Below are 27,332 nucleotides of genomic sequence, written 5' to 3' on the forward strand. Positions count from 1 at the left end.
CACAGATATATACAACATACAAATTATATACATGTATATTACATATATGAATATATATTGTAAATTATACAAACATAAACACACAAATATTGACTTTGGAAGGGGGGTTATAAGTTTTAAGAAAATAAAAGCTTAATATGCAGATATATGGTGGCTTTCCTAGAAACATCAGAAATATGTTCAAGTTTCCAGATGTGATTCAGAATCCATGACCTTATAGAAATTGAGCAATATTGGGGAGAAAAATGACTTCTATACAGTAGTCTGAAAGCAGAGTTGCCCTTAAGTGCAGGAAGCAACCTCTGCAGCTGATTTGAACTCCCTGTGCCAAATAGGAGCCATCCAGAGAGTTAAGTTCTGCCTCTGGAGATTTGAGTCTTTTTTTTTTTTTTATCCTCACCCTAGGATATGTTTTTTAAAATGATGTGTGTGTGTGTGTGTGTGTGTGTGTGTGTGTGAGAGAGAGAGAGAGAGAGAGAGAGAGAGAGAGAGAGAGAGAAAGAGAAACATCAATCAGTTGCCTCCCTTTATATGCCCTGACAGGAATCAAACCCCCGATCTTTTGGTGCATGGGATGGATGTTCTAACCAACTGAACCACCTGACTAGGGCTGGAGATTTGAGTCTTGAGGAAATTTTGCTCATCTAGAATTCCCAATGAAAAAGGTCAACCAAAGCCATAGAAGTTGAATTCTAAAAAAAAAAAAAAGATTATTTCTCTCTAAAACCAAAAACAAACGAAACAAAACTAGCTCTGAGAAGAAGGTCCTTTGGAAATGAAACCCTGATTAGATTCTGGAAAACCTGGGGAGATGTAAAGAAACCAAAATGAACATCTATTACTACTTTCAATCAGACTGCCTAGAAAATTTATCATAATCTTTATTAAAACACTAGAGGTCCAATGCATGAAGTCCGTGCAAGAGTAGGCCTTCCTTACCCTGGCTGCCGGCACCGGCTTCCCTTTGGCACCCAGGACCCGGGCTTCCCTCCGGCCACCTCCGGCCACCACCGGGCACCCGGACCCGGGCTTCCCTGGCAACCCTGGCTTCTTTTGGAAGGACGTCTGGTCTAATTAGCATATTACGCTTTTATTATTATAGATAGCAGAGGGACTTCATTTGAATATTAGACTCTATATAACATACATTTTACACTGTTTTGTCTAAAATTTCACTGAAGTGATGGAAAAGATGGAATAATTTATACATTTTCTTTTCCCCCAATTAATATTTTTCTGAGTCCTTATTTACTTTTACTTTAAGTTTTATTGAAGTACTTTCTCAAGCCTCTACAATGACTACTGGCCTATTTAAGCAATAAACAACCCTATTTTTCTTTCCATTTCTGCCTTTGACATTTTAAATAAAATAATTCATCCTAAAATAGCCTTTAGCACTTAATCTTTCACCATGTGTCTCAGCTGAACAGTGACATTTCAGCCAGGTGAGATGTAGATAAAACAAGGCTCTCTTCCTTCCCATAAGTAATGCTGCAGCCTTTCTCAGGCTAGGTTCAGTGAGAGGATTAAGCTCCAACCTTCTAAGCTGTCTGTACTCCTATGCATGTAGGATTGCACTGTGTGTCATCCTTGGAAGAATTAGGGAAATAGTCACTGAAAACACTTGAAATGAGGAACCAAATTGAAAGATCCAGATTTAGACCATTCAAAATGTGCTGTAGAGGTTTTCTTCTAATCATGGCTAATATCTGTTCATCCTGGTGGCCCCTTTACTATTTTTCAAGTTCACTGTCTGCTGTAGTCAGGAATCCTGCTTCCTCCCTCTGCATCGTCCCCTTCAGATTCTCTATTTCCCCACTCCTCCCCTCCCCAAAAAAATCTGTACAAGTTAAACACAATACGGAGGAAATTGTGCATAAACTGTTTAACTTCAAATCTTTTCAAGGTAATTCCTTTGGGAGGGAGAGAGTTCTAAGAAACTTCCGAGAAGAAATTTTGGCTGAAAAGCTGAGATCCTTGTGCGCTGTCATCGGAGGTATGCCGTCTCCAGGGGGAGAGTGGAAGCACACGTTTCTTTAGATGACTGGGGGAATTATCTCATGATGCTTTTCCCATGTTATGGTTTACAGACCTGCCTCTTCCTAGGATTTGGTTAAAACAAAACAAAACAAATCACCTCTCTGAAATATTTCTATCACTTATCTCAATGTTGAAAAAGATCTTGGGGGAAAAACAAAAAAAAACAAAAACGCTCTTCCTCCCAGAATTATAATGACTGTCCTGTGTGAATGCCATTCCTGCCAGGTCACTTACTATAATGACATTTTTGGGAATAATTCCTTCATGGTGGGCTCTCTTGTCAAAGTGGGAAGCCACCTTACATTGCAAAACTATGACTCATTTTCTCTATAAGAACAATAAATGGTAAACCTTCATCCTTCAATCTATTATTTTGCATTAAGGAGTCAGTTTTTCACTGCTGATTACTGCTCTATCCTTGCTTCATCACATTGAGACGAGGTAAGACTTTTTGTCGTATTCATTGATCTTCTTTGCCTTTGATTCCACAAACAGGAACTAACTATGAGTCAAGCTGTACAATCTTGGATTAAAGCCCAGGCTATTAACGCCTTTTCAAAGGGTATGCCATAATACTGTCAGAATCCCTGTGGATAAGGGTGCCCGTTTGACAGGTCAAATTCCAAGTCTAAGTGGTATAGCGTTCCCCCTCCTGTTAACCTTTATCAAGATAACTTGATAATGTTTTGCTCAGTTGGAATTATGCCCACAGGTTCTACCAAATTGAAAGATATGCCATTGTCTTATTATTAGGGTGTATTGATTATTGCTGTAAAGAATTTAGTGTAAGACATACTTATGATATAATGTTTATGCTTGGCAGACATCCTGACAAATATAATTGACAAATGACAAACTGAACCTCCCCCGAGAAGTCTAGTTATTTCAGAAATCTTTATTGCCAGCCTCCCCAGGAAGTGGCTGCATGAAAAACTAGACCGTGCTGGAGGGTCACCTGCCTCTTTCATCATCTGGTTGGCTGACTGGTAATAGCTGCCTTTTAAATGTTATGAATTCAAATCATCTCATTCACGTTTCACCGCACAGAACTTAGTGGTTTCATGGAATTGACTTGAAATGATTTGGCAGATTCAGAATGCAGACAGCTCTGCCCTTTGAGGGGTGGGGCTTAGTGGGGTCTAATCCAGCTGCAGAGAAGCCTGTGGTTTATTTCTGTATGAAAGTGAGAGGAGTATGTCTAGAAAAGAATTTGTTCGACTCGAGTTTTTGTACCACTCACAATTCTGAAGCACATGGGTTTAATTGTATAAAGAATACCAGAGAACACTGGCACTTGAGGCAATTCTCAGAAGAGTCAACTGCTAATTTTTCATTTTCCAGTGCTTGCCAAGAGTGCGTTTGAAACAACTGGTTTTGAAAGCTACTGTCTACTAATGACTACTAATATCTACTAATGACTGGTGCTTCTTTTTTAAAAATATATATTTTTATTGATTTCAGAGAGGAAGGGAGAGGGAGATAGAAACATCAATGATGAGAGAGAATCGTTGATTGGCTGCCTCCTGCACGCCCCCTACTGGGGATCGAGCCCACAACCTGGGCATGTGCCCTTGACTGGAATTGAACCCAGGACCCTTCAGTCCACAGGCCGACGTTCTATACACTGAGCCAAACCAGCTAGGGCTGACTGGTGCTTCTATGTTTGCAACACTCCAACCTGTATCGAAGTAAACTAACATTTCCCTAAATCTGGTTTCCAACAGTGTTAGGGTTACTTAAAAAAAAAAGTCCCGTTGTCAAATACATTGAGAAAACACTGGATTAATTCAAATTAAGTAGCTTTATTCCCTATTTTATTTCTAAGGGTCTTTAATATTCTAATATAGTTTTTAAATCTACAAATGAGAGATTACAGTTTGATGCATTTTCCAAGATAATTTAACTTGAACCCATTTCGATGGAGTAACTACAGTATTAACATCTAGCACAATTAGTTTTCTAAAGAACAAAGCTTGGGAAAAGCTCCAGATGTCACTATGTTCAGACTCAACTACCTGCATTTCCTAAAAACCCTGTGTTATGATGTAGTATTATGCCCTCCGCTTTTTATATTGAGTCAGTAAGAGAGTTTTAAAAATAACTTTTATTTTTGCCATAACATAATTATAGCATCTAACATACATTAGATAAACGGGGTTTTGTTTGTTTGTTTTTTTAATGGGTATTGAGATTTATAAACACAATAAAAGCCTATTTTTCCCCCTTGACTGCTAGGGAACTCAAACTCAAATGTGCTTTAATATAATAACACTAGAGGCCCGGTGCATGGAAATTCATGCATTGGAGGGGGGTCCCTCAGCCCAGCCTGCCCCCTCTCACAGTCCGAGAGCCCTCAGGGTTGGGAGGTGACCCGGTGATCAGGAGAAGGCAACACCCCCATCACACCTCTGCTGCTGCCACTGCCGGCAGCACAAGCCTAGGCCGGCCCTGGTTACCTGAGCCTCGGGCGGCCCTGGGCGGCTGGGGTGCTGAGGGGACTGGGGGCCTTCAGAGGTAGGCACATGGAGTGGCCAGGCCCACCCTCAGATGGGATGGGTGTGAGTACAAGAAACAATGGAAGAGGGAAACTATTTTTTATGTTTTACACTTCTCTACTATTAACGTTAAAAAGAGAAAAACAAAACAATTAAAAGTAACTTTAATATTAATAACAGCTACAATTTATTTCATGCTGCTATTTCTGATATGCTGAAGTAGATATTCCATGTAACTTATCTCAATTAAATCTTCATATTTTATATCCCTCAGATGGGCCCAGCCTTGCTGCACACATGCTGCCCTGGTGGGGCTGATGGGACTGGGCACCACCATCTTGTGGCTGTGGGCACCGCCATCTTTGAGGGTGTGACAGTAAATTAGCATATTCCCTCCTTATTGGCTGTGGGTGCCACCATCTTTGAGGTGGGACAGTCAATTAGCATAATCCCTCTTTATTGGCTGTGGGTGCTGCCATCTTTGAGGGCGGGACCATCAATTAGCATATCCACTCCTTATTGGCTGTGGGTGCTGCCATATTTATGATGGCATGATGGCATGAGCATATTCCCTCTTTATTAGATAGGATATTCTGGGTTGTTGAGATTTATTTTTCTAAATAATGTTTTATGTTTTTGTACTAAATTGGGTATTTTGATGTTTAGTTTTTATCATTATAACTGGGTTCATAAACTCCACCCTAATAAATGTGGTAAAGAATATAAAGTGTGAAGATTTAATTGAGATAAGTTACATGGAATATCTACTTCAGCATATCAGAAATAGCAGCATGAAATAAATTGTAGCTGTTATTAATATTAAAGTTACTTTTAATTGTTTTGTTTTTCTCTTTTTAATGTTAATAGTAGAGAAGTATAAAACATAAAAAGTAGTTTCCTTCTTCCATTGTTTCTTGTACTCACACCCATTCCTCAACAGGAAACATTTTCTTACTGTTTCAGTTGCCAAACTATTGAAAATTCCAAAATAATTATAACCATTTATCAATTTTAAACAATATTTATCAACATTGGGAAAAAGAAAGTTATTTCATGTGCATGGTCCTCTCTTTTTTTCCTCCTCCTCTCTATTTTGACAGTTAGCATTAGTTTTTCATTTAGTTATATTTATGAAATATAATGTACTGAAAACTTTGGTTTTTTAAAATAAACCTTTTCATGAAATACAGCATATGCACTGAAAATGCACAAATCAAAAGTGAATGGCAAGATAATTTTCACACAGCAAACACACCCATGTAATCACAGCTCAGTTTAAGACAGAGACCAGAACCAAATCCCTGTCTCCACAACTGTTTTTATGTCTATCGTCATATATCGGTTTTCAGTGTTTTTAAACTTTTTAATAAATGAATCACATAGTCTTTGTATTTAGCTTCTTTCACTTAACATTATGCTTGCGAGATTCACCCATTTAATTGCATGTAGCAATAGTGCATTCTTTTAAATTACATACCGTGTGCTATTAGATACCATCATGCACTTATCCATTCTACTGCTAAGGGGTATCTGGGTTGTTTCCACTCTTGTGTCAGTGCAAATAAGTGCTGTAATGACCATCCTTGTGCAAGTGTTTTGAGTCATATGTTATGGATTTTTGTTGTGTGTAAAATGAGGAATGGAATTGCTATGTCATATTTAGGTACTACTAAACAGTTTTCCAAAAGTGGTAGTATCAAATTATACTTCCATAAGAAGTATATGAAAATTCCACTTGCCTCATATCCAAGCCAGTATTTAATAGGGTCAATCTTTTTTTCTTAAGGTGTAAACTTCACATAGTACCTTAAATATATTCTACATAAATTGAGGAGATTAGTAGTCCTGTACTTTCTTCCATAAATCTCTAAGTTTTATTGGATATATAATCATCTTTATGTTCTACAAGTTTATAATATTTACATTCTTTTCTGTAATTATAATTTAATTTTGTGCTTCCTCTATACAGACTGTAAAAATAAAAATCTAATAAATGACAATATCAAATTGATTCAATAATTATTATTCATTACAAAATAAAATAATGTGATGAAATCTCTAAAGCAGGAAATGCAATTCTCTGTTACCAAATCTGTGCTACTCAATGGAGAATATTTCAAGTATGAAGGTTAAAAACCATGGCCCAAAAACATGACCCTTTTACACTGATTTTTACTTTTCTTCCAGCTTTTGTACTCTTTAGGGTTTCTAACTGCCTCACTTTTTCTGGTTGACAAAAGAATACTTATATCTTTACTTCTTCATTAATTTTACCCAACTTATTCATTAACTGTTATAAGAAATCCACATTCTTTGGAAGATGCTCTTCTCCTGACTTGGACAAACTGCTCTCTACTACACAGTTGCCTTTCTGGGGCATCTTTCCACTGCACTCGTACATTAGATCCACGGCTCCTCGACTTTTACACGTTCCTCTCTCCCGGATTCAGGGTGTGTGTGTGTGTTGCTTAAGCATACTCTCAGGTAGTTATTTCTAAAAGTGCATGTTGAATATGAATTATCTGAGTTATTGTGTGCCTAAAAATATCTTTATTTTATGTTCACCCTTGAGTGACAGTCCCAAGTTTAAAAGCATACCTTCTCAGAACTTTGCAAGCATTGAAAAAGTTTTTCTAGGATCTAGTGTTGATAAAAAAGTCCAATGCCATGTTGATTCTTATTCCCTTACAGAAAATGTATTTTTATTTCTCTTGAGAAGATCTTAGGATCTTCTCTTTTTCATGCCTGGCATTTCAAGAGAATTTGTCTAGGTCTTTCTTCAGTCATCCAGATTAGGGCTCAGTGGGCCCTTTCAATCTGAAAATGTCCTTTAATTTCAGGAATTTACATACAATTTCCATTATAATTTCTTCTCCTTTCTTCCTTCTGCTCTCTTCATGTCTTTTTAGGTGGTTGTTGTGTCTTTCCAATTCACCTTCTAGGTACCTACTTTTTTCAAATATCTGCCTTTATTTTGTCAACATTTTCTTTTAATGAATATTTACTTTAGCAGTCATATTTTCATATTTTAAGAATTCTGTATATTTCTCTTTTCCCCCTTATCATTATAGCTGGTCTTGGCTTATGTATGTAATACCCTTTTCAATGTTTTCGATGCTACTACTTAGACTTTTACAGAATGTATCTTTTGTTCCCAAATTGCTTCTTCTTTCTTCAGGTCAGTTGTCAGTCCTCAAATGTCAGTGATCATCAGCTTATACTTATTAATAAAGAACTAGGTTGCTTGATACAAGTAGGTATTCTGAGTTACACAGATATGTTTTCTTAACCAACCTCTCCTCAGAATGACAGGGCATGATCCCTGGCAGGCTTTATGTGAGAGCCTTGGCTGAGGACAGACGGCAAGGCAGGCAGGCACGTTATACCTGCCTATTCCTCACTAACTTCATGCCACAATGGGCAGGGCTTTGCTCTGGGGTCATCGTCTCTGAAAATCCTTGAGTTTCTTCAAAGATTGATTTTCTGGTTTTAGATTAGGGAACAATACATTAAAAGGGAGGCAGGTTGACTATTCCAGCTGCTGCAGCCTTCAAAATATTACCTTATTTTCTACCCTCTTCTTCCTGACCTCCCAAACCAACACATTTGGAGTCTGTGAGGCTCCAGTGCCAGAAAGCACCACTCCCCCTCCACGTCCCTTGTATTTGCTCCAGACTGTAATGTCTGCGTTGGTTTATCCACTTTCCATCGTTCAGACATTTCTGAAAATCTCTGGTCTCTTGAAATCCACTCCTCTAATTTGTAGAACTGCCCTTTTTTACATTCATGTTGACATTTGGGATGTAGCAGAGGAAAAAGTTTTTTTGGGGGACAGTATGCCTTGAGCCCCTAAGCCTTATACAGATGTTTAACATTTTGGAGGTATACACTTAAAACAAACAAATATCATCTACATAAAAATATCATTAGGAAGTAATACTCTTTGGAAACTGTTTTGATCTGAGACATTATAAATGAATCTTCACAGCATAGGAACCAAATTGACCAACAAACTATTTAGAAACTAAAGGCAATGAAAGAATTCATTTCTTATCTGTATTTAGTCACTTAGCATGGGAAAGACTCCATTCAATCAGAAACTTGGTCGGCCCTACATATTCCCCAGATTGAATCCCATTGGGAATTTGGTCATGCACAACCTCACCACAGTTTGCCCTTCAGCCTCCAAGCTCCAGGATGCTGTTCCTGGCCTCCTGCCAATGTCTTCCCCCAGGTGGCCCTGAGCAGGCTTGGGAGGAGGAGGGGAAGGAGGGCAGAGGGAGCAGGTGTTAGTTGATGCTGAAGCGCCTTGGAAAAGTCCCAGGGCTTCCTCATGTGATGTGAAAACCTGAAAGAATATTTTCTAAAATCAAGAGCTCTGGTAAAAGGGAAGGAGTTGTCTGAAACTTTCCAAATCCACGGGGAACATGTGAGATTGATGAATGCAAGAGATCTGTAGCAATTAACACTATCCATTCAACATGGCATTTTCGTTGTACCAAATTCTGTGTACTTGCTGGTGACATAATAATAAGTAAAAGATGCACACTAATGTCAAGGAATTCATAGTCTCATGGCTGTATACAGATAAGCAGATAGTCACCATCTCATTTAGAGAGCACAAAGAAAGACATCTGCACAGGTGTTACCAATAAATAAAGTGGCGATACCTATTCAGTAGTATGTTGATAAATGATTAACAACTGACTTTCAGAAGCTTAGGAAGAAGCCCTGATTTATAGCATTTGCCAATTTCCATGGTGTAAATACTCACACCATAGCCAATTTCAAACCATTAACATGATGTCACTGGATGGGAATTTGGTAAGAGATGTGCAGTAGCACACTGTTATATAGTATTTGCACAATACTGATACACAGACCTCAGCAGTATACATAATCAAATGGAGTAAAATAATATTAAGTGATAATTAGGAAGTAAGGAATGTTGAGTATTACCTTTGTTTTTAATATAATTCATTTAATTGTAAGTTTATATGTAATAAAGTTTAATAATAGATGTGTTTAACAACTGGCTCACAAAACTCTTGAAAATTTAACTCTTGGCTCTTTTAGGCCAGTACAAGCTGGCTCCAGCATGCAGCTAGTCATGCTGGGACGACAGACTTCCTGCAGGATACAAATGTGGGTGCAATCGTTCACCATAAGTCAGCTCTATGCCAGTTAGATTGGAAGGGGGAGGCACTAAAAGAAGGAAAGAGGGAGTAAGGAGAAGAGCTGATGATGCCCAGAGAAACAGTGCACTCCAGATAGCCCAGCAGCACAAGCTTATGACCCTGCTCTGTAACTGTGCTCTTTAAACAAGCACCTTCTGCTCAAGCAGGAGGGAAAGCGAGGAACCCTTGGCTCCCGGAATAGCAAGGACAGGAAAATCACAGGGAAATAAAACATTCTATCCCTATCTCAACATGCTTCTAGTTTATGCTTATGTGGACGGCCAAGTGGGCAGAGGCGGGGGCAGTAGATCAATGGTCCACTGAACAAAAGATCCAATGGAAATTCTAAATTAGCAGTGGTGTTCATCACCCAACACGGAGTTGGGGGACCAAGATTAGTTGAGGCTGAACCTGGTGTTCTGTGCAACGTGAGGGATTCACGAGTCCACAAGGGTTGAGTCAGTTGTGATTTTTAAAGTATATCTTATAAACTCATAAAAATGAATACACTAAGATGTGTTATAACCATTTCTGGCTTCTTTTGATTGCAACTGACAGAAACACCTGGCTTTAATTACCTTAGGTGTTGAGGGTAATTATTAGCTACTGTAACTGAAGAAATTCAGGGGTAGAGCTGAGAGTTCACTTAAGATAGTTTTTGTCCAGAGACTCTGACACTGGGACCTGGTGTCTCTTTCTTTTGGCTCAATTTCCATTTTCATATGGGGGGTCTGGCTTCAAAGTCACAGGAAGGCGAATCTGCTCAATTTCTACCTCCCAGCAATTGAATCAAATTCCTGGACTTGTCTCTGGTTCAAACATGCCCAAAGGTTCAGTGTTACATCTAATGAAGCTTCCAAATCCATCTGCACAGCAGAATCACCTGAGGAATTTTTAAAAATTCCAAAGCACAGATCACATCCCCAGTCAATTTAATCACAATCTCTGGGTTGACACAGGTGCCATTATTTTTTAAGCTCTTCAGGTGATCCAATACAGAGACAATTTAGAAACCCCTGGTTTAGGAGCTCATAAGAATATGAAGACAAATAATCCAATAAAAACATGGGCAAAGGACATAAATAGACACTTCGCCAAAGAGGACGTACAGATGGCCACCATATGAAAAAGTGCTCAAGGTCACTGATTATCAGAGAGATGCAAATTCAAACACCAATGAGGTGCTACCTCACACCTGCCAGAATGACTACTATCAACAAATCAATAAATGACAAGTGCAGAAAAGGGAACACTAGTACTCTGTTGATGGGAATGCAGACTGGTGCAGCCACAATGGAAAACAGTATGGAGTGGCCTCAAAAAAATTAAAAATGGAACTGCCAGACCCAGTGATCTCACATCTAGGTTTATATCCTAAGAATCCTGAAACACTAATGAGAAAGAATATATGCACCCCTATATTCACAGCTGCATTATTTACAATAGCTAAGGCCTGGAAACAGCCCAAGTGTCCATCGGTAGATGAATGGATAAAAAAGATGTGATACATTTACACAATGGAATACTATGCAGCTATAACCAAGAAGGATTTCTTACCCTTTGAGACAGCATGGAGGGATGTGGAGAGCACTGTGTTAAGTGAAATAAGCCAGTCAGATCACATGATCTCACTTATATGTGGAATCTAATGAACAAAGTGAACTGACAAAAAAATAGATCCAGAGACATTGAAGCATACAACAGACTGACGGGTTTGAGGGAAGGGGTCGGGGGGTGGGAAGAGATTAACCAAAGAATTTATATGCATATATGCATAACCCATGGACAGACAATAGTACAGTGAAGGCTTGGAGAGGGGGGCAGGTGCAGACTAGAAAGGGTCAATGAGGAAAAAGGAAGACATATATTTTAAAAAATATATATGAGTGTAGAATGTTCTAACTTATTAACAAAGTCAAGTCAGGCTAATTTCTTTAATGTCTACTTTAAATCTTTCTTCCTGTGCTTTCCCACCTGTATGACAGAAGTGTTCCTCTCACTGGCCAGGCTGGCGTCCATCTGCATCCCCCATCAGCATGGTCCTCATTCCATTAACCCAGCCTCACATTGCTCTAGGAGTCATCCCTCCTCTGGTGCACATCTTACTGTTCCACCTCTCTGCTGGTTCCTTCTTCTCCTAAAAAAAGTGCTCAGATCTCTCCTATCCTGTAATACCCTTCCCTATTCCCTGCAGCCACACCCTCCAGCCCCAGAGGCTACTGCTCAGTGTTAGCCTGGCCTTCACTGTCTGCTTTAGAAGAGAGAGCTGCACTCCTGGCCCCTAGGTATGCCTACACCCCTCCTAATCTGGTTGTGGACATCGCTACCCCGCCGACACTGTCCTCTCAACGGTCAGCATGACCCCTTCCAAATCCAAATGGCCGTTTCTGTCTCATTCTCTTAGTTACTGAAGGCTGCGCTCTCTCCCCTGTTTGAAATGCCATGTTTGCTTTGTGTGTGTGTGTGTGTTTTTTTTATATTAATGGCATCCAAAGGCGGCTTCCCTCACTAAATTTCTATCAATTTTATTGATTTAGAAAAGCCTTTGAGAAAATGTGTTGGATATGCATCCTAAACACATTTCTCAGGAAATACATATCAGTAGATACTAAAGGGAGAATACACTAAGGTAACAATTTAAAACACAAAAAATTTCTTTAAGATATTCAAAACCATCCTTTATTAGAGTGAAGATTTGGAATAGGCAGATCTGTTAAGTATGGTGATCCAACAATGGAATCCTATGGAGACGGTAACATTTTCCTATGGCAAGTGTGCACTGACATGCACAAGTGGGTATAATATTAAGAAGAAAATGTAGGGCAAACATATTGTATACATAGTATAATTTCAAATCTCAGTAAACAGCACACAGAATAAACTGTAAGTCAACTTGTCTCCTTCCTCCTCCTCCACACGGTTGTGTTCCCATTCCAATACTGGCAACAGATCTTTAGCGACATTAGGTTTTACCTTTAATCCTAATTTGTCTTTGTTTTAAAATCGCACAGAAACTTTTCTTAGTACAAATTTTAATTACAGTGCTTTATCATATATTCATCTATTTAATAACCTAATATGAATTAGTAATAAGCCTTTTCCCCATTTTCTAATAGTCTAAGAGGCCTTATCTGAATGTAGGCAGTTATCAATGACTAAGAAATATGAAAGCATTTGTTTTTATTGCTTTTGTAAAGGCAAGGTCAAAGTTCCTCTTTGCATCTGAAGGGTGAAGTAATATCCTTCAAGAAGATAAATGTAATAAACTTCTGAGACATGGGTTTTTTAAAATTATATATGGTATTGAAACTTTAATAAAGCAATTACAAAAGAAATTTTGCACAAAATATTTTCTTCTGTAGATTTAATAAGACATAGATTAATAATTTTTAGTTTTTACATGTAATTCTCAGGTATATGAGCAAAATAATGCCAAGAGACTACATAAACTTGAGAGGAAAAAGAGAAAAAGGGATCTAAACACTGACTGCATCCTTATATTCTTAGAAATTACCAGAATACCATATTTCATCTTCTCTACGATAGTGGGAAATTACCAAAAATATATTCCTGCCAGAATAAAGTGACTTTACTAAGGTAAAAAAATTCAAATACATCAATCACAGTAGAAAATTTAAATCAAACTATCTTCTTATAGCTAACATGAGCATAAAACCATATGAAACTTTTCACAAATGATTTTATTTTATCAATGAGAAACCTGAGATTCAGTGAGGAGGCTCAGTTCCTTTTTTCTGCCACACAGGTAAAAGCAGAAGAGCTGAGACAGGATCAGACATCTCACTTGCAAGTCAGTTCTATTTCCCCAACAACATCTGGAATGTGAAGGACTCGTGATGCATGGCCTTGGTTGAGTTCTCTTAATATTCTAGGTGGGCAGGTCTATAGTTTCCACCTAGAACATTAGAATGAAACATTGGTTCTCATTTTTCCAAAGCACAGAGGTTAATATATTAGGATGCCTATCCTAAATTGACCTCTCTTTCCCCAGTAATAAGTCAGCTTTTCCTTCCTTCCTAATCAGCCACTGTCATTTCAGAAGGGTATGGACTTCTTGTTCATAGAAGGTTGTATGAGGGATAGCCAAATACTCCATCAGAAGGATGGATACCTCCTGGAAGGAAGTAAAGTATTTCTAACATGCAATTCCCATCCAGAAGATGGAGTGTGTGTGTGTGTGTGTGGGGGGGGGGTGGTGAAGGGAAGAGGGCAGAATAAAAGTGTGACTATAAGTGCAGCCATTTTCACATATGAAAAGGTTCGGACCACTAGGAGTAACATGGTCCAAACCACAGTCCAATGTCAACCCCCTGAGAATGCAGCCAGAAATCCATCACAGTCACCACCACCATCAGCAGCTGTGGGAGAACCCCAAGACCCGCCTGGGATCTGGTTACGGAATTCTTTTCCAGTGGGGTCTATTTGTGAGAGACATATGCCCCATGACCGAACAATAGATCTTATTCTGGGAACTTACTTTTAAGTACATAGTATTTTTTAAAGTTTATCGGCTGGAATGATAAATAAACTAGCTCTGATGGGATGAAATTAAGAGGTATGGACAAAGGAGAAAGGTAAAATTTGAAAAGGGACAGAAAGTTAATGAGGTGGAGAGATACAGTCAAGCTGTTCCAGATGGCAGGATCTGACAGAGGAGGCCCGCGCGGGTTAGCAGAAGAAATGAGAAAGGGGAGATGGGAGACACGAGGTCCAGGAGAGAGAGAGCGTTCTCAACCTAGATGATAATCAATTCTGAATCACATCACAGAGTGGACGAGGGCCATTAGAACAGAATGCTGGAGGAGCCGTGCGACTCGACACAGATGGATGGCAAAGTGCAGGGGGATCTAAGCAGAAAATGTGAGGTTATCCGAAGAGGAGCAATCATGTTCAGAACAATGGCATTGAACTCAATGACTGATGCAAAGTTCTTTGGATTAAAAGAATGTTACAGAAGGGAAGAGATAGGAAATACCTTCCTTTTCTCTTCCACGAAGACAAAAAAATGTAAATGCATTGTTGAAGTTGATTGCAATTGCACATAGAAAATGAATTTCTGAAGAGAAAAACCTTTTTTTAACATTAGACGAGCATCGAAGAGTTTAAAGGGATTCAGAATTCAAGTGAACAATCCTTTGAAAGGTTATCAGACACATTGTGAGACTGTCCCTGTTGGAGAGAATTAAGATGAAGATTGCTGGCTGTCTAAGATGGTTGAGTCTCAGTTCTCTCAGGAGACAAATCCTAGATTAATGTCTGACCTCCCCTTTCAAGCATGATGATTCCAAGATTGGGGAAAGTGCAAGAAGCAAAGACTGCAAGGAAGAGCATGCGCTTGTGATCAGAACAAAGCCCTTTACACCTGCTCAGCGCCAGTGGATAAGTAATGTCCCTGAATGTCCAGGCAGCACAACAGAAGGAAGGATATCGAGGTTGGGAGGAGAAATCCAGGAGAGAGAGAGGCAGAGAGAAAGAAGGCACACACAGCAGGAAGCTGCTGGATGCCAGCCACAAACATCTAGCTCAGACACCCCACTGGGACGCAGGGCCATGGCTGCCAGTAGTAAGCCGATGGAAAGGGGCAGGGAGGGTTAATTCTATTCTAGGCCATATGTGTGTTTGGAAAGAAGCAGGAAGAGAAACCAAGTAGAAAATAAAATGACAGTGAGGCCAGTCATAATGAACAAGTTTGAAATCTAGACTAAAATGAAGACAAATTTTTGGACATGAGTTTCGAGCAGGTAGAAAGAAGACAGGGAGATAAAGTGAATGGTGACAAAACCCACAAGGTTACCAGAGCCATGGCCTCTGTGGAATGTAAGTATGTATTGGCTGATGTTGACTTTGGCAGACAGAATAAAAGCTCCATTGCCCGTGGAGCACAAAGGTTCAGATCATTGAGCTAAAACAGTGAGGAAGAAGTAGAGTAATACCAGTTATCACAACAGAAAATGATTCTTTGCCTATGAAGCCAACCAATCTCAAGGAGAAAGAGATGACACCATCATGACAAAAGAAAGAGAACAAAGCCTGTAAAACATGAAAAGGTATTCCCTTCTCAAAGGACCTGTTCACGTCTCCGGAGGTACCGCAGCCCCTGGCAGAAGAAGCAGGGCTCTCGGAGGTAGGCAGCTGGAAGGTAGGTGCCAAGAAGCCTGGCTTTACTTGCTCAGGAAAATTCCTTTGTCCGATGTGGCTGGGAAGCTGAAAAACTGTTATTTTGGGATTTGTCTCCAAGGCTAGGTAATCAGTAGACAGTCTCATTCTGGAGGGAGGAAGGAAGAGTTGAGGCAGAAGACTATCTCTTCTCTGGATTTCGGCATGAGAAGTAAAAGAATACTTTTGACAGTCTGGGTCTGTCGGTGGCCCAAAGTTCCTGCCTTAAGGGCAGGGATGGGCCTTGGGAGTCAAGGTTATTTTCTTGTTCTTGTTTTAGCTTGGTAGGGGGCCAATAAGGCAAATAAATGGTGCCCTGAAAACTTAATAAGAAAAACGACTCAATTCCTAAGTCTGAGAAGTGCTAAGTTCACCTAAAATATGTCCTGCCATATTATCGTGGGCCATGCTTCTATGTGGATGACCAGAGGATTTGTCTATAAAATATAAGTTTTATAGATCTTTTAAAACCACTTCCCAAATAATAATTTATTTATTATTTTAATTGAAGTTATTGAGATGACATCTATAATAATAAAAGTGTAATATGCTAATTAGACTGGACGTCCTTCTGGACGACCTTCCGGATGAAGCCGGGGCTGCGAGGGAAGCCCGGGTCCTGGAAGCCAGAGGGAAGCTGGTGCCGGCAGCCGGGGGAAGGAAGGCCTACTCTTGTGAAATTTTGTGCATTGGGCCTCTAGTTGGTTAATACAATTATAGGTTTCAGGTGTACAATTATATAATACGTCATCTGTATATTGTATTGTGTGTTTAGTTAAGTCTCCTTTCATCACCATTTATTCCTCCTTTACCCTCTTCTACCCCCCAACTCCCTTGCCCTCTGGTAATCACCATACTGTTGTCTGTGTCTATGATTTTTTTTCTTAATACCTTCACCTATTTTACCCAGTCCCCCATGCTCCCTGATGTTAATCTGTTCTCTGTATCTATGTCTGTTTCTATTTTTTTAATTTTGTTCATGAGATTCCACATGTAAATGAAATCATATGGTATTTGTCTTTCTCTAACTTATTTCACTTAGCATAATACTCTCCAGGTTTAAAAATGCTGATTATCCCATAAAATGTCCCAGTCCAGGATTCTAGTATTCAATAGATATTTGTTAATTGGACAATAGATGAATAAAGAAACCTAAAAAAATACCCAAGTAAAATACTAAGAATATGAATGCATATAGAAAATAGTTTCCCTTTAATTGCATACATCCTTTTTTCCTTAAGAGAATTCAAAAGATATTGTAATTGCCATACTGCTTTTTCTTATGGGTGACATCAACCACAAATAACAAGGTTGTCTCAGAAACATGAAACAGATCTCTGCCCCTTCTAGGAGCTCTCAACAGACAGTTACTGAGCATCTACTATGGGCAGGGTACTCAGGTAAATATCTGGAGGAAGTATATTAGGTGCAGTCTTCATGAGTATAAAGAAATATGTGTACTTGGGGGTTGAGGGTGAGGATGTGCGAGTTGTATGGGTAGGAAGGATGGGACAGAAATTTCATCCAAATGCATAGCCACACTACACTCCCCTGAAAAAGACAGGGCATTTAAGGTTATAATTACATACAATTCTTGGTTTCAGTATTACAGCCTAAGAAAAATAGCACCCTAGGTAGGGGTGAGGTGCTGGAATTCATGCATCCATTTCAGAACAACAGGTAGCACTGGTGGGACTTGAACTTTGTTGAACAGGGGATGGCAAGGTTGGCGTTCCATTACTCAGGCATATTCCTGGCCAACATTTGAACATCTAGTCAAGCACGCAGAGGAGTCAAATGATAGCAAATTGATTCCACAGAGATATTTTTGTTGTTGTGAATCCTCACCGAAGGGTATTTTTTTCCATTTATTTTCAGAGAGAGCAGAAGGGAGAGAGAGAGAAAAAAAAACATCGATGTGAGCGAGACACTCTAATGGCCACCTCCCAATTGCCCCCAGTGCCCCACCAGGCCAGAGATCGAACCTGCAATCCAGGTACATGCCCTTGACGGAGACCACTGAGGCACACTGTCCAGGGAGAGAGATTTTATTTTAGTCATCAACTGGAAGTCTTCAGCTAAATACCAGATAAAAAAGAGCAGATATAAAGATATTGGGGGGAAAAATGAAATACCAACTACGAAGAAGGTATCAATACTTTCTTCATTGATGTAGATTTTTTTAAATTTTAAAAATGATTTGAGAGAGAGCGAGAGAGAGAGAGAGAGAGAGAGAGAGAGATCGGTTGCCTCCCATATGTGCTTCAATCGGGGATGGGGCCTGCAACCTGGGCATGTGCCCTGACTGGGAATTGAACCCACAACCTCCTGGTGCACAGAAGTATGCTACAACCAACAGAGCCACACGGGCCAGCGCTGATCTAGATTTTTAACAACTATCTTAGTAAACATTTAAATCTCTATTCGCGGCATGAGATAGATGCTTCCATAAGACTCAGAAAACTGGAAAAAGCTTTAAAATATTTGTAAGAACTAAAAATTGCTTGGTTTCACTTGCATTCTGGTATGTAGGATTTAGAAAAGAATTTCTGAAATACACGAATAGAAAATATTGATTGTTTCATGATTATAATGTAAGACAAGCATCAACTTCTCAGCATCAAGCTAAGTAAATGCTAAAATCAGATAAGAAAAGAACTTTTTTGAATAAGAGAGCTTTAAAAGTCTTAGCTAAAACCACCACATAAAGAATAGACTTTCAATAGCAATTCATAAACAGAAATTATACGTTTGTATCAATTGCAGAGGATAAAGTCAAAACAGTACTTACTACCTCATACTAACAGCTTAGTTTCAAATGGATTGTTTTTCCTGTATTCCTCCCAAAGAACCTTTGGAAGGACTCGCTCTGCTATCCAAACAACTTGCAAATGCATTAGGTCAGTTGGGCTATAGTATCTATTCTCTTTCCTGTTACTGATCTATTTCTCACTATTTGCTTTGTGCTCATTCTTCTGCCAAATAAAATATTAATTGCATTTTTAGCTGCACTGCTGGCGATCAAAGAATTCTGATATGTCGAGCTAAACTGATAGAAATAGCATCCATTAACATATTTATAGGTTCAGAGCTTAGAGCATAATTACACCATTAATTACTCGACAGTGCCGTATGTTACAGGTTAAAAAAAGGGGGGGGGCATTTTCAGCTACACACTTTTACCCAGAGTAAAGTTGTTTTTTTTTTTAAATAATACATTCTCTCTAAAGAAAATTCTATCTAAAAATAATAATAAATAAGACAAGAGGGCTCACATATCTATACGTACCTAGGGCTAGCTTTTTAAAGCCACCATTCATTAACTTTGGGATGGAATGCATGCAAAGTAAATGAGATGGCATAGAGTGATTTCCAAGAAAAACACATTTTCAATATTAGAGACTGAATTAATATTTTAGAGTTGTAAGAGAGACAATCTCAGGCCAGTCATACTTGAGTATAAGACCCAGAGCAACAATTTTTACTTTCAAATAAAGTTCGAATATCACCTAGGACCAAAGCATTTCAAATTACCTACATTTATGAACGTGCAATTCTAAAATTAAAAAATTAATGCTGTCCTGGGAAAAAGCTCACGAGATGTTGGACATTAATAGGATAAACAATAATTCTGTGGATTCACCGGCTGTGCAGGTCCCGAGGCAGCCGATGGCATTTCAGTACGTGTATCAGGGGAAGGACAGTAACACATGCTTGATGCCTCTTGACCAGTGAATCAGCAAGCAAAACGATGGTTTCCCATAATAACTTCAGTCCCGGACCCAGACACATCTTCTTTTCAGGAAAGAATAAAGTCGTTCAGGGGAAAAAACATACAAGCTGGTTCATGATTTCAGCATGAACATAACCAGGCTGTGAGGGGAAAGCCAAGCCGAGTTACCTGCACATATACATCTACACATATTTCACTGACTTCTTTGTTGCCTGACAGTAAACTGAAAAGACAGTCATATTTGAAAGTAAAAACCATTAAACTGTGTTTACAGGCCACCGCAACAGACTCGGTGAGTGAATAGGAAGAGAATCACGGTACCTTTAGTGAGTCGCCTCAGAATTTGACAGCGGCATTTGAAAGAGACAGCTATCATTCTTGCTCCCTGCTTTCTGTGGCCAAGTGTACTCGGGGCTCTGCTCTGCTGGCTGCAGCGGCAGCCTACGAATTCCTTGCGCACATACCACGAGAAAGGTAGTCCCAGTGGGGAGTGACAACGCTTAATTCCTCTTGGCTGATGCAGAGGTCCGCTGTCATCTGGCAGAGCTGTGTCATTCACTACTACTACCACCCCTGCCCGCCACAGCCCCCTCCCCCTGCACCATCACGATGGCTTAGAAAGTAAGGCTGTTTCGATAGCAACAAAGCACCAAATTGTAGGAAGCAGGGACGACGCCGGGAGAGGAGCCATTCCATAAATCTAGCGCTAAGCACCGCGCGGTGCCTCCAGTTTTAGGCAAAGGCATATGCATTCCAGGCAGTTCAGCCGTCCCCACCCCCTTCCGTCCCTGTGCTTCATGTGTCTCACTTAACTGGAAACGCAAGGAAAATGCTTGCCCTCTGACTTTAGGAACAAATGTGTGCATCTTATACCATGTTCTTTTAATAACAAAAAAAGAAAGGCAAAGGAAGGATGCAGATTATCTTTGGGATGCAATAGAGAACAATTATTTTACGTCTCTCAGGGAAGCAGCCTTATGATAGTGTCAGAAAGGCAGGCGTCTGTGGTACTTTACACATCAACGAGGGTCAAGGCAGGCTAGGTTTAGAGGTGAAATGCAAGAAGAGCTGGGGGAAAGGGCTCAGGCAGGCAGACCATGGGGCAAAAGGAATCCCGGCTCCTTTAATCACCTTTTCCAAAACAGGACTTGGCTGGAAAGCAGCACAGTCAAGACTGTTTCTAAAGAGGCGGGGAACAAAAGCAAACAAGGCCAAGTATTTCTATTTTTAATGCACCTTATGATAACCCTCCCCCAAACCGTTCTTCTCACAGTGCAAATAAAAGCCTTGCGACACAGCAAATATCTGTGAGTATCTGCTCCAGTGGAGTAAAGAGCAAATTAACAAACCCTTCACAATCCATTCACAGACTGACAGGAAGGCGGAGCTCATTTCTCCTTCTGCCAGCACCAGCGGACTCACTCCACAGTTAATACCAACGAACATTTGGTATGGAATTTTCATCACAACCCAAGGAGTTCCCACAAGAGTTAACGCAAACATTCAGAAAACAAGCAAACAAAAAATACAGTTGGTCAGGAACTTTAAAAAAAAATCAATTAGTCCAAATGAAAAGCTATATCACTGTCCAAATTATTTGATTAATATTTCTAGGACTCTATGAATTATTCACACAGACTTATCCTCTACTATAAGGCTGCACAAAAACCTTTCAAGCTGGTTTCTAAAGTAACTTCCAATGTTCCAAATTTAGTGATAGAGCTTTCTCCTTTCCATTCATAAATTCCACATTAAGTCAAACAATTTCAATCCACCGATATTGAAATGCACATGCATTCTATTTTGGGTGCAATAGAAAAATAACTCCTATGTGGAAAAAAAAGCTGAGTATCATGGGCATCTACTTTAAAGGTTTTTGGAAAGAACAGAATTCCCTCACCAAGATGGTCTAGCTAAAGCAGGCAGCCACCACTGATCAATAGGAAAGTAAATTAAATGGATTGTATTGCAGAATCAAATTTTTATAATTGTTCCAATTAGCCTTAATCTGTTTTGAATTTCAACCCATCCTATTTTCATCCCTGGTAATACTTTAGCCCCTTTGATATTTTTTTTGCTCTAAAAGAAAATGTACTTTGGTGCTAGAGAATTGGGTTATTAGCTAAAGTGAGATAAATATTTATAGTTAGCTCTTTCCAAGATCCTTCCCCCAATTTAACATCTTGCTTTAAAACCAGGCACTCAGAATATGCAGCTGTCAAATGGCATTAGTAAAATCTTGCCCATGGAACATCACCACTCCAGCCCATTATAATAATGTCTTTTCAAATAAAACTCAAAATCATGCAGGAATCTCTTGCCCCTCTGCTATTATGCCTACTCAGATCTAATTTGCTTCTTCCTTCAGGCTAAAATGATCACATATTTCCCATCTGACTAGACACTTAGGCTCAATTTCTGTAAGGATTGTCCGCTGGTCCTAAGGAAGATCTTCAGAAGGACTAAAATGTACTATTTCACTGGCAGGGGGAAACTCTGCCTGGCGCCCTTTGAAAGGTTTCTGGGGGCTCAACATAAGGGATTTTTTTTCTTTTTGGATAATGTGGCTGCCAACCCATATATATCCTATTAGCCAGCTCAGGCTCAGCTCCAGGAGTCTTAGAGAAATAGGGCCGTCCTGAAGGAACCCCTTTCCAGGAAACAGAGGAATCTGCCCTGTGTTCCCACCGTCTTCCATTTTTGACCTCGCTAGTCCTCATGGATTTCCCTGGGAGCAATTCCCAGCCCAGTTCTTGCCCTCAGACCTTCCTCTGCCCTCCACCTAATGCGAGCCTAGCCTCAGACCCTGAACGCTAGTGCTGGCAAAATGCCTTCCAGATGCGCATGGTTTTCTACCGCAAAAATCACTCCCCTGTAGGACAAAGGTCCCAAGGGGCCAAGGCAACTGGGCACAGTCTAACATAAGCCACCAGTGGGCAGAGTGACCTTCATTTCTCAGCCACCAGGTTACTGTAAGCAGGTGTGTTTGGGATCCTGTCATCAACCGTGTTAAGTATGGTGGCTCCGCTATGTAGATAACTCAACTTTCCAACGTGCTCTTTGAGAGTCACCGAGTGGAGACTAGGGAGATATCCAGCAGTCAAAATGGTACAAAATATTTGTCTGGTTAAGCTCCAAAAGTGATCTGGAGAAAAGCTAGTTCATGAGGGTTGTTCCTCTTTAAAACAAACAAACAGCAACAATAAAAAAAATATATGAAAACATAACTTGCTGGATTCAGGGCTCATTATTCTGTTAAAATGATCCTCCTTATTTCAGGGTTTCTTTAAAATATTAGTTTTCCGAAGATACAATACAAGTATACTATGTCTATAGAGAACCTAGTGAGTTACAAAGCACCTTCACACACAATGGGTCATAGTTACTAACTGTTAGGCACAGCCCAGGTCTTTGGGGGATTTTATTTTACTTATTTATTTTTAATCCTTAAACCCCTCCTCCCCCCGAGGATATGTTTCCATTGATTTTCGAGAGAAAGGAATGGGGAAGGAGAGGGAAAAGGAGAGAGAGAGAGAGAGAGAGAGGGAGAAGGAGAGAGAAAGAGAACCATTGATGTGAGAGAAACATGGATTGGTTGCCTCCTGTATGCGCCTCCAATGGGGATAGAAGCTGCAACTTAGGTATGTGCCCTGACTGGGCATCGAACCCGAGACCTTTTGGTGTACGGATGAGTCTCCAACCAACTGAGCCACACCAGCCGGGGCTTTGGGGCATTTTAGAGTACAATGTTCATGTTAAAAATGTGCCCAGCACCCCTTTACAACTTTTTATGGACAATTTCATTGACTTAATCCTTCGCTTATAATAATCGGCCGTGCTTAGTATCCTTTTCAAAGATGCTGAAAGCAACCATGAGCCTCAGATACTATAATCCGAGTGGCCCTTGTCTGCCCCTTAATTCATGGAGTGTGTCAATGTGAGCCCAAACACAGGGATCGGGCTCCAAACAGAACCCGCCCCCGCCAAGCTGCAGCTGAGGACTCCTCTGAGAAGCAGGAAAAGCAAGACCTAATTTACTAACAGAGGCTCTCAGGGTGTGGAGATTGGGTGTAATTGCCCAAGACAGGATTTATTAGGCATTTTCTACAAATATTTTATGAGAAAACATTTTTGTAGATGTAATGATGCCCTTTAGGAAGTGTCATTAGGACATACTCTTGCAAATCTAGGGTGATTAAAAAGCACTTAGTGGCTCTGGGCCTCTGGTGTGCTGTGGCTGGAAAGGGGGCACACGCCCCGTGTTCCTGGCTTATCCGGTAGGGGTTCTAATGCGCCTCATGGTGCCAAGGGAAGGAGGTGGCCTTCACTTAACATGAGAAAGCCAGGAATGCTCCCACAAAAGTAAGGACCTTAGACATTTCTCAGCTAAGAGCATCTGGTGGGAAATGTAAAGGAATGGGATATATAGAAAAGGAGAAATGCAGTGCAAGAGGAAGCAGAAACCATCTCCTTAAAAGCCCCGGTTGAATTCAGCTATTTACTGAAGCATTATGTAGAGAAAAGATGGTGTCATGGCCAAAAGTCCAGGCTTTGGCATCAAATTGATTGCCTTTGAACCCTGTTTTTATTGTTAAATGGCTGTGTGACCTTGAACAGTTTGTTAACATCTCTGTTCTTCCTTTACAAAATGGTGAAAATGATTTCCAGGCTTGTTTTAACAATTAAACCGAGTAATTTGTGTAAAACGGCTAAAACAGCGAATTGCAAAAGGTTTCATGAGTCACTATGTATTTGGTAGGGAACAAAATCGTATAATCGGGCATTTGACTGCAGAGCCCAGACTCTGAAGGAGGGGGTTGGGATTAACAATTGAAATCATCACGCCAAACCAATGGACATGGACAACAGGGGGATGAGAGCATGAGTGTGTGGGGGGGATGGGGGTTAATGGGGGGGAATGAGGACACATTTGTAATTCCTTAACTAATAAAGAATTTGAAGATAAAAAAAAAAGAAATCATCACTTTCTAAAGGCTTCCATGATTGCAATGGCATGAAGTGGCAGCCCTTCCCCCCCCCCACCCCCAGCTCCTGAGAAGTGTTCCTGCTCTCATGCCTGTCCTTTCTCCTGCTCCTAAGTGATGCAATTCCCCCAAGTTCTGTCCCTGCAGCTTGGCCTCCTTCCACAGCATTTTATCTGTTCCCAGGGCTCTAGCAATCACCTTCCTGCTTTGTCTCCCAAATCTCGACTTTCAGCCCAGTTTTTGCTCTCATTCCAAACCACCTCTGCTGATCCTTGATTCCCATATTTGTTGGCACCCTTCCTGACCATCTCAAACTAGCCTTGAACTAAATCTATTCCAGCTCCTCATTTTATGCCCAACAGGATGCCTGCTCCTCCTGCATGAACTCACTGACATCACTCTCTTCCTCGGCAGTTCATTCCTTTCAAGTCCACATTTAAAATTCCTGCCAATACTCCCATTCTGACCCTCAGCATCCTAGTTTAAACCTGCCTGGTCATTGCATGCAGTGGTTTTCTCTTACAAACATTTATTGATTTGTTTGAGGCACTGGGGCACTGGGACACTGGGCCCCACGCTGAATATCCTGGCTAACTCATTCCAGAATCAGTGGCCAATACTTTAAAAAAATGTTCTTATCAATATCTGAGTAGTTCTATGGGGGCAGCAATATTCTTCAAATTTTAGTGTAAGTCCAAGTTTGTTCTTTTTAGGGCTAAATTAAAGGGTACTTTCATATAAATAATATCATGATTAGTACAACATTCAACCCCAAGTTATGTCAAATACTTAAGTATGTTATTTGAAGAATTAAGAAAAGTGGGCAATCCAATAGGAAAGATTCTATGGTTATTAAAATGAAAATAAAAAGACTACCTGTAGAAGCACAGACTAAAGATGAGTTAGAGGAATGTTAATTTTCCACACCCCAGGGTACATCCAGGGTTCTATGCCACTGAGAAGGCAAAAAACACAACTCATCCCAGAGCCCAACCATAAGGAGAGGTGGTGTGTGGGCAGGAAACAGGTTAGATCCAGGGAAGAGATGAGGTTTCTAAAAAATGCTGGTGAAGTGGCCATTTCCAGTATCCCCACCACACCCACCCCATTGCCTTTTTCTGCTTTACTTTTTCCTGGATCACTCAGCACATTCTCTATTTCAGTTGTTTATTTTCTGCCTTCCCCGGTGCCTGGAACATGTTTTATTTAATGAGGGCAAGATTTTTGACTATTTTTTCACTGCCTAGGACTACACTTAGTCCAATATTTTGTTGTTGTTGTTGTTGTTGTTGTTGTTGTTGTTGTTGACTAAATAAATGTTGGGGTTTTCCTTCCAGTGGATGACCTTCATAAGCAATAGTGTTTCTAAAGATCTTCTGCAAAAAATGAAGTTAGCAAATTACTGTTTTAAAAATGAAGCTCTGCCACTTTAAGAGCAAATTCTTCCAAATAACATGTTTCTTAAAGACTGCCTGTTTGGGGGAGGGAGGCCGGGGGAGAAAAAGATAGAGAGAGAGGGGGGAGAAAGAGAGAGAGAGAGAGAGAGAGAGAGAGAGAGAGAGAGAGAGAGAGAGAGAGGTGCCATGTGCCCTCCTCTCCAGAGCACACCTCAGATTTATTCCTGGTGCTTCTGACAAGATGATTCATAGGGACCCTGTTGTTCTCCAAGTAATATGAAGAAACGCACAGCCCAGCTAGTTTTTCATGGAAGTCAAAGGCAGCAACAGCAACAAAGGAAAAAGAAAAGATGAAAAAATTAAAATAAATTCTCTCTTTGGCTTGGCCCTTGAAGAAAGTAGCCAATCTGATATAGATCAGGTGAGTGTGTGATAGTCCACACACTCATCTGACGTATAGCGCATAATTACAGCCCGTCAGGGATATAATGTATCTCTACATAGCCGATGGGTCTGTTTTTAAAAATACTATACCCTTTAACCCACCAGCAAAAAACCTGTAACTCCATCTTCAACAGGACTTGGTACTATAACAGTTAACCTCCAGCCTGACCTTGTTGCCATTCCAGCTGCTATGTTGACAGCTTTTGTTTTGTGGACCTAGGAGTTAAGCTTTCCAGGACAAGAACACATGCATTAAAAACAAGCAACTCGCCCAGCTGATGTGGCTCAGTAGTTGAGCATCGACCTATGAATTGATTCCTGGTCAGGGCATATGCCTGGGTTGTGGGCTCCATCCCCAGTGTGGGGCATGTGGGAAGCAGCCGATCAATGATTCTCTCTCATCACTGATGTTTCTATCCCTCTCTTCCTCTCCCTTCCTCTCTTAAAACAATAAAAATATATTTAAAAAACAAACAAAACAAACAACTACAATAGCACAGCTTCCTCCATTCTAAGACTCCTTGCTCATATAATAAAATTGAATTGAGAATGTTTTAAAGTATTCTATAGACACATAAAAACTGAAAGAATTTAAATGCGAGGAAAAGTAAGTCTTGATATAATTGTTTTATGTAATACAATGAAATGGACAAACTCCACTTCTTCAAGCAATGCGGAAAAACACATACAATTGAGTGGCAAATGCCACCAAGCCCCAGAATACTGGTATTTTAATCAAATAACATTGATATGATGGTAGAAAGTATAATAAAGGAAAACTGCATGTGGGAAATAGGATGGCAGAATTGAAAGACGTCCTAAGGCAGTGGTTGGCAAACTGCGGCTCGCGAGCCACATGCGGCTCTTTGGCCCCTTGAGTGTGG

General features: G+C 40.2%; 1 protein-coding gene across 2 annotated transcripts in view; it reads right to left on the minus strand.

Annotated features, from left to right (window-relative positions):
- The window catches only part of GRIP1 (glutamate receptor interacting protein 1), a 257,964-nt gene extending 237,740 nt beyond the window's left edge, over positions 1-20,224 (minus strand). For both annotated transcript variants that reach the window (XM_023761662.1, XM_023761661.1), the window contains exon 1: positions 19,944-20,224. In XM_023761662.1, coding sequence (XP_023617430.1) covers positions 19,944-19,998 — 55 coding nt within the window. In that variant the 5' untranslated portion in view covers positions 19,999-20,224. The remainder of the gene's footprint in view (positions 1-19,943) is intronic.
- Positions 20,225-27,332: the final 7,108 nt, after the last annotated feature.

The sequence above is a fragment of the Myotis lucifugus genome, unplaced genomic scaffold, assembly GCF_000147115.1.
Source record: "Myotis lucifugus unplaced genomic scaffold, Myoluc2.0 scaffold_212, whole genome shotgun sequence".
Lineage (NCBI taxonomy): Eukaryota > Metazoa > Chordata > Mammalia > Chiroptera > Vespertilionidae > Myotis > Myotis lucifugus.